This window comes from Crinia signifera, chromosome 5 (genome assembly GCF_055691185.1).
Source record: "Crinia signifera chromosome 5, ASM5569118v1, whole genome shotgun sequence".
NCBI lineage: Eukaryota > Metazoa > Chordata > Amphibia > Anura > Myobatrachidae > Crinia > Crinia signifera.
Genome location: NC_139221.1, coordinates 276,484,471 through 276,495,613, shown reverse-complemented (window position 1 = coordinate 276,495,613; position 11,143 = coordinate 276,484,471). Strand labels below are relative to the sequence as shown.

The 11,143-nt window shown below is 44.0% G+C and overlaps 1 protein-coding gene across 12 annotated transcripts in view; it reads right to left on the bottom strand.

Annotated features, from left to right (window-relative positions):
• Positions 1 to 2,311: 2,311 nt before the first annotated feature.
• The window catches only part of KMT2C (lysine methyltransferase 2C), a 218,964-nt gene continuing 210,132 nt past the window's right edge, over positions 2,312 to 11,143 (bottom strand). For 11 of the 12 annotated variants that reach the window (XM_083189044.1, XM_083189054.1, XM_083189055.1 and 8 more), the window contains 7 exons: positions 8,803 to 8,939; positions 7,928 to 8,070; positions 7,532 to 7,700; positions 6,781 to 6,897; positions 6,589 to 6,662; positions 5,827 to 5,935; positions 2,312 to 4,285 (listed from right to left, as the gene is read on the bottom strand). In XM_083189044.1, the coding sequence (XP_083045170.1) occupies positions 4,193 to 4,285; positions 5,827 to 5,935; positions 6,589 to 6,662; positions 6,781 to 6,897; positions 7,532 to 7,700; positions 7,928 to 8,070; positions 8,803 to 8,939 (842 nt within the window). In that variant the 3' untranslated portion in view covers positions 2,312 to 4,192. The remainder of the gene's footprint in view (positions 4,286 to 5,826; positions 5,936 to 6,588; positions 6,663 to 6,780; positions 6,898 to 7,531; positions 7,701 to 7,927; positions 8,071 to 8,802; positions 8,940 to 11,143) is intronic. The other variant, XM_083189048.1, reaches the window with a different exon arrangement.

Sequence of the window (11,143 nt, the reverse complement as noted above, 5' to 3'; positions counted from 1 at the left end):
GGGTGCTCAGCAACGGCTTCCTCTCAGACACCTTCACCATCACCAACGGCACTAGACAGGGATGCCCTCTCTCACCGCTTATCTTTGTTCTCTCAATCGAACCTTTGGCCATTACTATTCGCAATGACAACAGGATAAGCGGTATTACGATAGGCCAGGATCAGCATAAGCTAAGCCTCTTTGCGGATGATGTCCTGCTCTTTATAACCAACCCCGCCACTACCCTTCCTCATCTCCATGATATTTTAGACTCATATAGCAGGGCCTCCTACTACAAATTGAACACTACCAAAACAGATGCACTCCCGATCAACCTCTCTCCGTCCATTCCCCACTTACACTCAAGTTACCAATATAACTGGCAAACAGAATCAATAAAGTATCTAGGGATCAATATCCCCGCCAACACATCCAGAGTCTTTGACGCTAATCTTACCCCTCCTACTTGCGACCCTAACCGCTCTATCTAACTCTTGGGCTGCATTCGATATCTCTTGGATGGGCCGCATGGCTGCTTTTAAAATGTCACTTCTGCCAAAGCTGATGTACCTATTTCGGACTATTCCATATAGCTTCCCACAGAAATCCCTCCGGTTGTGCTCAGCTATCATGACGAAATATGTATGGTCCTCCAAGCCCCCAAAGATTGCTCGAACCAGAATGTGCCTACCTAGAGCGTTCGGGGGCCTTGACCTCCCAGATCTGTCCCTATATCATTTGGCATCCCTCCTGGCTCCAATTAAAAATTACCCCGTCCCTGACTCTCCTACGAGCTGGGTCGCTATTGAGCAAGCCCTATCCCCATCCATACCCCTGGCCGACTTAATCAGACTGCCCCAGCATGTTCGACCAAACCAGCCCCACTTACTCCCGTCCACGAAGGCATCCCCTCCAAGCCTGGGACAGATTGCTAACTACCCTACCCTCCACGACAAATAACCTACCCAATGTTTCCATTACAACTGTAGCAAAACTTATACCAAACCTCAACCTTAATTCCTGGAAGGCTCGAGGCATTTGCACCCTAGGAGATATCCTGGACTCGCACACCCTTCTGCCCTTTACTTCTCTACAGAACAGCTTCCAAATTCCCGCCTCAGAATACCTGCATTACATACAAATAGCTCACTGGTGGAGAACCACCATAGCGACTCTGCCCCCCCCCCCCACACTCCAGACTATTTTTTCCAGACCTTTCTCAACACATACTAAACGTGATATCTCCTTCTGGTATAAAACTCTGGTTACGCCCCATACTTTCTCGAAGTCTTCTGCACATGCAAAATGGGAAGCCGACCTAGGCCGACTGTTCACCCCCATACAATGGCGGCAAATCTTCCTCACCTCCCATGATATGTCCCGCTGCCTGAACCACACAGAGATGCATATCAAGCTCATAAATAGAATATACATGACTCCAGAGCGCCTACACTCATTCTGGCCATCATGCTCCAACAAATGCTGGAGGCTGTGTGGTCAGGTAGGGGACATATTCCATATCTTCTGGTCCTGTCCCTTAATCCTTAAATACTGGAAGGAGGTATTCGAGCTAGTATCCTCAGTAACCAATATTACAGTCACCCCTGATCCATCCCTAGCTTTACTACACGTCTTCCCCGGGGAGATACCCCCCGAGAAGAGACTGGTAATAGGCCATATACTTATAGCCGCACGAGCTAATTTAGCTCAACAATGGAAACAGCCTACCCCCCCATCCCTTCTACAAGTGATCCTGAAGACGAACCACCACTTTTTGATGGAGAATGGCCCCCCCTTTACTATGCCTCCACCATCTCATACCTCCCAGCGTTGGTCCCTCTGGCACATATATGTGACACAAGGTGAAGGAGCTAGATTATTCCCCCACGCATCCACATCAGACCCCCGCCAGTTTAGCTTAAATGAACCAGAAGAGCCAGGATAGAGTCATAGCTGAGTTTGACCTTAGCCTTGAGGATGCTACAAGCACCCCCTCACCCGCTATATTGATCCCAAGGTCAGTAAGATATTCCGGTAATGGGAATGTTCAAATGCCAATTGGATAAGTTGTATTTTCTTTGTATTGTTCGCTCTGTGTAGCGAAGTGTTTGATTTATTATATGTCTGCTACCCTCCCCCTCCCCCCCCCTGACAATGTTCCCCCTTTCTTCTTTCTGTACACCATTTCTTGGAAAAAACTGCAATAAAAATTATTGAAGTTAAAAAAAAAAAAAAATAACAAGCAATAATTTTTCATACTTTACAACAAAAATGTCCATGAAAATGCTGGTCAAGATACCTTTCATAATAATAAAAATATAATCCACACAAATTATAGTTGTAAAATATTTTTATTTGTAAATGCTGATCTTCTAAATCTGTTTCCACAAATTCCAAAACCCATAACACTCTGTATACTCAAAAAAAAAAAAAAAAAATCTTTTTTTTTTTCTTTTTGCCAACATTAGATACTATTTTACAGGACAGAAAAATGAACTGTAGGACAAATACTGGTAGGATGTTGGGATATTTTACAAGAAGAAAAATATTCAAGAAACAATTTCATACAGCTATTTATCAAGAGAAAAATATATACAATTGATTTTTTTTTCTGTACGATAAAAAATACATCATGCCATATACATTACAAGTTCAAGACTGTGTGACTGAATATATCAAGAACATACAGTCCACTTTCATTGTGCACACAAATAAAAAGCTTTATTTTATATTCAGCCTGTGAAGTGTCAGTACCGGAATTGAAGTACAAAATGAAAAAGAAAATAAAGGTTCAGAAGCGTGTTAGGTTTCTACAAGCAAACACAAAATGTTTTTTCTTTTTTTTTTTTTAACTGAAAGAAAATGTAAACAAAAAACAAATTCATACACTCTTACTTAAATTAATTTCTCCAAACCCTATCGCCAAAGTCCTGCGGTTGCAAGTATATTATTCTAATAATAGTTAACTTCGGTTTTATTTTAACCATAGCACAAATCTTATCATGAAAGTTTTTTTTTTTTGTCTCGCTGTACATGATTTATTATAGATCACGATATAGGTTTACTGATTACCTAAACCTGACTTTTTATATATATATGCCGGCAGGAAACGAAAAGAAAAAGGAAAAAAGAAAAACGCGCAGCCCTCCTCTTGGGTAGTTTTAGCAGTTATTCACAGTTATCACAATTTATAAGCACAAAAAAACCTGACTCGGGAAAAAAAACCAGGGATGTTACAATGTGATTTGAAATGTGAAATCAAATGGCTTGTCAACCCCAATGTCATTAATGTTAGAAAGGGGGAAGGGCAATAAGTAAACGCATAACACAAAGACCACAGTTAATTTCTGTCTGAAATACAAAAATAATTTTGGGGGTTTGGAAAGGAAAGGAGATGGGAGTAGGAACTAAAAGCATCAAGTCTTCCAAATCACACTGTAACATCGCTGTCTTTTTTGTTTTGTTTTCTTTCAAAATTTGCACCCAAACTCCTGCAGTCTGGTAGCATTTGGTCATCACTATTTTATACTGTATCTTCAAAATATTTACAAGTCTGTACAAAGTAACATAGTCGTGTTAATTCTGCAGGTAAACAGCAGCAGCTTGGCATTCTTCTGTTTTTTTTTTTTCTTTTAAAAAATAGCTTCATTCAGTTATCCAATAATAAATACAAAAAAAGTTTCTCTTATCTTACAGAAATAAAAAACAAAAAACCCTACAATAAACTGACTCATGGAATCAAGTAATTTTAAATGTATTTTAGTGCAAGTTATTTTCCCTTAGCTCTATCCCTAAGGAAGTAATTTCAGTACATTCCTTGTTCAGTGGTGTCTACGTTTATTAAGTTTTCTTTATTAGAGGGCCTGCCCCTTTATCATATAAGGCGGTCGCCAGCACGTTGGGCATCTCACTTCGCTGGTGATCTCAGTCCTACATTCATGTATTTGCCCACCCGCTGACTTGTTTCTTGACCCAAGTGAAACTAGTTTCTTCAGTAAGCTGGAGGCAGTGGTGCCTGGCTCTAGAACCAGCTGCCCCGTTCAAGACGCTCCCGCGAGGCCCGACAGCTTATCTTGCCAGTGACCCTTCCTCTTCACGGCAGCTACTAGCGTCACTTGCTACGTTCCTAACTTGAAGACAAGTGTATAATTTGCCAGCATGTTTAAATCACATCTCAGGGACAAGTAAAACCTTGACTTGGCAAGGAACGTGTTCAGTTCATCCATTTACGGCAGTTAACTGCACCGCAGTGGCAGGGGATCTTGTGCTGGTCATCTTCAAAATCAAACTTATAGTCGTAACAAAGCTGAAAAGATGGAGAGAGTGTTAGATCCCATTTTATTTTAACTATTCATTTACCATTACACTCAGATTACATTACTCCAGCACAAGTGTACAGGTTCTAGGGTTAATTTGTTGGGAGCCAATTAGCCTACCAGTATATTTTTGAATTGTGGGAGGAAACCGGAGTACCCGGAGGAAACCCATGCGTGTACGGGGAGAATATACAAACTCCGCACAGTTAGGGTCATGGTGGGAATCGATCCCATGACATCAGTGCAAACCAATACACCGTCCATTCTGCCCAGTATAGACAGGTATAGTTATAGATATAGGTATAGATGATAGACAATGTCTAGATCGACAGCTAAGAATGGTCAAAATACCCAAGGTCAACATTGACAGAATGTCAACACAAGCTTTAGGTCTACATGTTTTCACTTTTTTAGGTCTATTATACTCTATGCCCACTTAGATAGTAAAATATGAAAAACCACCTTAAAAAAAAAAGAAAAAAAAGTGAAAAACCTCACTGACCATGTCAATGTCGACCTTAGCTTGTGTTGACCTTCTGTCAATGGTGACCTAGAGTATTTTGGCCGATCTTAGGTGTCGACCTAGACATTGTCAACCAGGGACCGCATACCTCTGTACATTATGTCCCTAACCAACTCCAGCCTCAGAATAGAAATGATAACGTGGTTTAACATAAGAGACAAAATACTGTGGTTGTTTCTGGCAATGGTAGCAACTGGCACTATCGCATAATTGCTTCCAGGACACCAGACAGGTTAAAGTACTATGATTATTATTAGTGCTTTGTAGGGGCAGTCACACACCGGAGAGGAAAAACACACATTGCTTAGACCTCACTAACCAAGCACATTGCCAGATTTCTGTCGTTTAATACTTGCAGACTTTCTTTGCAGTTGTAACGGTCCAGGGTCTGTGAACTATTATTTACCATTTGCGTAGGATTCCCACCGTAAGGCATGTACGTGACTGAACAAACAGGGACTTGGTCACAGAGCTGACTCACTCTTGAGCATTATATGTATGAAGCAGTATCTACAGACTTACAGAGAAACATGAAGGTGGCAACAGTGGGGCACGGTAAGCCTGTAAGCTAGAACCATAAAAAAGATCATGGTGTGCGTGTGGTGGAGTATGGCAATGAGTTTTGTGTGAGCATCCGACAGTTGGGATTCTGACAGTTAGAAGTCAGACATCGGAATGCTGACCGCCAGTACTCTGACAGAGGTGCAAGCACAATGAAGCGCCTTACGGCTTGCTGCGCTCGCCACACTGCGGGCTCGATGGTGGGTGTGATAGTGAAGGATTTTATTCTTCTATGGGGGTCGTGGACCCCCACGAGTTAGAATAGCTCCTGTTAGTTGGAATCCCCACTGTCAGGCTTTTAACAGGCGGGATTCTGACCTCGGTTTGCTGACAATACGAATCCCGACTGTCTGGGAGGTCACCTGGCACCGACTTAATACACTGGTGCCCATGTTTGGGGTTTTATTTCTTGTAACAGTTAACAGAAAAAAAATAAAGATACTGTACCTCTTCACCCTTCTGTATCCTGCGATTAGAGCTGATTATTATCTTAGGTCCCTTCTCAAATGTCACTACTTCGGCCACGCAGTTAGGTGCACATGAATGGTTAATATACCTGTAAAGGGAGGGAAGCCATTAATGGCTGTCACTTATGTTCCAGTCTTAATTTTATATAAATCAAATCAAAGTCTCCATGTCTTCAGTCTAGGACATAGAAAGTTCTGGGTGTGGCAAACAACGTATATTTGGTGAATACAGCCATTTGTGAGGATTTGGACATCAAAGCAATTTCTACTTCTTAATCTTTGTTCAGTTCCTTTGATTTGTTCCTCCATCCCATTAATCATTCCCAGGACTCTTAGGTTCCATTCTCCCTCCACTACCCGATATTGCCATGTTGCTAATTTAGGCCAGTCATAGCTGCTTGTGTTACTCACTCTTATCCCCTGTAGAACAGTGTACTGGTGGACATGGAAGCCCTGCTGCTTTCTACATTAGCATCTACATTTCCATATCACACAGAAAACTCCATGTGGAAGTATTCTCGGTGGCGTTCACCAGAGGGACAAGATAGCCGGTCATTGTTCTTCCCTGAGGGAACGTCAGAGCGACCAGCATGCTGCTGACCAGCTTCAGCCTACAATGTTCTTGTCAAAGCAGATGTGTGATACATAACTGTCCCTCTCCTGGTGGCGTTTGTCTTTCTGTTTCTTATGTACAAATTTGTGCAAGCGTTTAATAGAGTTGACATTAACATTTATTACAAACCTTGCAGGTCCTCCGGTCAAAGTTGCATCGATCACATGTTCGTTATCCATACGGAACATATATACACCACGATTCTGGAAGAAACGTTTCAGAGAACAGTAAACAGTCTGATAAAATACAGTATAACCAACCACTGTTATAGATGCTCTGGAAGAAAGGGACCACTCTTTAATCTAGCGCTTCAGTCCATACCTGTGACTCGTACAACTTCTCCTTTCTATTTGCTACTTCATTGCGTATTCTGGTTCCAATGTATTCGATCACCATAGTGTGCTTTTCAATGTCTCTAGCAGCATATAACCCTAGGCCCTGAAAACAAATTGCATGGAAACATTGTCAGCTTATCAATTGCAGCTGCATAGAATAATCGCTTAAGGGGCCCCCCATAACATTGTGTGATGTTCAGGTGCTCCCGCACACATCACATAGAAAGTCTGTGCAGCCGCTACTTTTTGTACTAGATCGAACCTTATCTAGTACAAAACGCACGCTGCTGTAGCACATTGTATGCTTACAATGCAGATTTCAAAGCTTCGTGTATGGGCACCGTTCATGTTGTAGTGAATAGTAATCCTGCCAAAAATCTATACAGAGGAAGGAGGAGCAGCATAAAACCTGCAGAAGCCACCACCATATAATTTGTCTGTAGAGAAACACAATGTGCTAGACTCGTCAGCATGGACCTCTAGCTACATCATCAGCGACATTCCCACAAGTCAGACAGTTCCATGAGATCACAATGTCTCTTCCCAGTTCCCCCCTGACATACCTATTTATGGAAAGGCAAACTAGGGCAAGTTCTTAGTCCGAATAGGACCTACTGTACTATATACTGTATGTGTAAATGAACTTGCTGTACACTGCAACTCGCTCTTTGCATCGATACAGAGAGATCCGTTCCAATCGGAATCAGTCCCTCAACCCGCACAAATGTATCACCCACCTGAATGCGAGACCTGGCCAGATACACATTGGCTTTCCATTCAGTCTTCATCTTCCGGTACTGAGAGGATTTGGAATGGACGAACTGCTTGCTGTATGGAGCATTCAGCTCTCCAGTGACTGTGCTTTGGAAGGACTTTGAAGTGCTGGTGCTGGTTAACGTGTGAGGCCTGCAGTGTTTGCAACATAAAACAAAGGGGAACTGAAGATTACCTCTATCTACAAAGTGACCTAGGTGCAGGTTTTGGGCAAACAAGGCAAGCCATTGCAAACAGTGCAGCCATGGACAACAAGCACAGCCAAAGACAACAGGGTTTGGAAGCAACACACGAAAGCACAGGGGGTTGTAGTTGCATTAGACCCTCGGCTGTACAATGTGAAATGAAAATCAAAATACCTTAACACAAACCTCTTGACATGGTTATTCATCTTGGGCTCTGAGCGGGCGCTGCCAGAAGGATTGATGGCGAGAGGGAGTTCCATCAGTGGGTTCCGACCATAACGGAAAGTGTAGTTCTCGCAGGCCTCGACTCCAGGGAGCTGCAGAATAAAATGTGTAAACCAGGAAGGACATCGTCAAGACATCATCATCACTGGAACCTTCTACAGTTGCACCAATATACATATCCTAGATATGGGATAAGCCACACAGAGTAGTGTCACATATGGGGCAGTATTCAATCTGGGATTCGGACAGTCGGGATCCTGGGCCGCTTTCACTTTGCTCGACAGATACTCGACAGGCAGAACTCAATGTTCCGCCGGTTGAAAAGTGTGTGTTGGCGAAAACAGCTGCTGTTTGTAAAAATTGGGCGTGAATTCGACAATCTGCGGCCACTTCCGACAAAACAGGACAGACTTGTTTTAAAGACGGATCTGTTTTGCCAGAATCCGCCTTCAATGCTGTCAGAAACCGCAGCATTGAATAGGCAGCAGCCGCTATTGCCCGTGTCGGAAATAGCGGCCAAGATTGAATACACCCCCCCTTCATAAAGATAAATATATACAGGTATAAGACATCACTGAGGAGTACAGAGGCCACTGGCTGAGTGCTTTTATATTTTGCCCATTACTTGAGAATAATTGCATGGCTATATGCGTGGAGAGCTTTTCTAGCATGCAGCCACATCACATTTAAAGTCCAGTATTTCTACAAAGTACTCAATATCACCGCTTTTAAATCTTATTGTTCTATTAATATTTAAAAAATATGTGCAAGTGTTTGCAGCTTCATAGAGACTACACCAGGTAAGTAGTCAGGGGGTAACATACCGATTCTGCAATCCTTGCAACAGCAGACACCGTTAAACCAAACAGATCTTCCCCTTTTAGATACACAGGAAATAGCCTGAGAATTTCAGAGTCTTTTCTACAATTTGCAACAGGTTCCAGAATTTTGTCCCAAACACCTATGGAAGAAAAGGGATTGGGTAAGTGGATGGAAGGAACATTGACATACTGTAAAACTAAAGGCATAATAAAAAAAAAAAAAAAAAAAAAAAGGAGATGCAGTACGGCAAGTTTAAAGATTGTGTACATCACTCAACACTTCTTCCCTCCCCTTAGCTACCCATCGCTCAATCCTGTCAGTTTCAGCTATCATTCGCATCAGGCCATTCCTCTCTCTAGCATAATATCCACTCACTAGATATCTCACAGCTTGACTATTGCCACTAGGGTGGCCAATCCCGGGATTGTGCCCCAAAATGTCTGTGATCGCAGTTCCGGGATTAAACTGCGCATGCGCAATCTAATGACGGCAGCGTCTGAGTGGCTACCCAGCTGTTCCTGACCCCGGCCTGTGCAGTCATACATTTTGTCCTCTCCCATCTCTCCACATCTGACTCTTCCCTCTACAGAATCCTCATCCAACTCCTCACGTTCACATACAATGCAATCTCTATCTCCACATCTCCAACTTCCTCTATATACATACTCCCTCCCACCCTCTCCATTTGACAAACAATCATTGTCACTACTCTACCCTGGTCACTGCATCCAGTCACCCCCCCCTCCTCATGTCTCAGCCATCTGTGCATCAGGAGTAAGTGCTCCGGAGGAAGCCGGACAGAGAACATCCGGGGAAAAGCGTTGCACTATTGAATGATTGCTGATCCATCCATCCTCTTCATCAAGTGATTGTCCACCCTCCCACTGATGTCCACAATTCTCCTGACCTACCTGGACCTTACAATTTTCTGGGATATCTGCATTGTTCCTAATCGTTCCAGCATATAAGGAGAAGACGCCTAATAGGGAGGTTTGAGCCCTCACCAAGGGAACTTTGGCATCACTCCTTCCTGGCCTATAAACCTCGCCAGAAAGCATCGGATGGTAATATACACCGCCATATCAATAATCATCTAAAAACCAGCCATATTATATGGAGCTCCCCAATACATATTCAAGATACCCGTGATATATCTTTTTATGCTCATTATCTATATATGTGTCATTAAGAATTTTTTTTATATGTATTTACTTATATTTGTATGTGTTAACATTAAATTTTGTTTTTAATGGAGAACAGTCTTGTCTATATATTGGTACAGCCAGTGACGTGCAGTGGTGGCTGTGAACGGAGAGGCACTGTCACAGCCACCACCGCACCGCATACCTCCCAACTTTTCATGTGAAGAAATAGCGCCCGAAAAGGGGGCGTGGCGTATGCAAATGAGGGCGCGGCTTATGCTAATTAGCCGCGACCTCATTTTCATACGAGAATAGACGCTGTGCGCATGCGCACAGCGTCTATTCTACTACATTGGGGGGTCTCCCAACTGCCACCCCCCCGCAGCGGGACAATGCCTGCCGCGGGTGGGACGTCGGGACAGGACCCGAAAATCGGGACTGTCCCGACGGAATCGTGACAGTTGGGAGGTATGGCACCGCAACCCCCCCCCGGCTGCCGCCGACACCCGCTGCCGCCGACACCCGCTGCCCCCCTCCTCCAGCAGCAGGCAGCATCCATCCCCTGCCGCAAACCTCCGTCCCCGCCCCACGCACCTGACACCGGCGCACGCATCAGCCGTCCTCTGCTGCCACCTCCATCCCCGCCCGTTTGACTCTCCTCCCCTGAAAACAAAATGATACTCACTGGGCAGGGGAGAGGGGAGCAGCAGCCACACAGGCAGGGAACCGGGAGCCAGCACAGGTCACAGCATGGGGTGCAGGGGAGAAGGGAGCAAACGCGGCACTTACATGACAGGGGCTGCTGTGATTGGCCAGCAGCTGGATCTGCTGTCCAATCACAGCAGCCCCTGTCAATTAGGCACTTCTAGAAGTGCCGCTTTTAGTGTTATTTTTAATGGGCTTTTTAGCCCACTGCTTAGCCCTGCCCCAAGCCCGCCCCCCGCTTCGTCCCCTTGCAGTTCTGTTTGGGAGGCACGCTTATCGATGCCTCCCAAACTAGGTTAATTCATTCAAACCAGTAAAATAATATAAAGAAAATACTTATGACACAGAATATGTGTCATAGGTATATTCTTTGTATTATTTTAAAACAAATTGACAGGGGAAGCACTGCCTCCCCTGCCTCCACGTCCCTGGGTACAGCCAGTTCTGGCACATTCTCTATTTTTATCTCACCATTTTGTTTGGGTTGGACAACCCA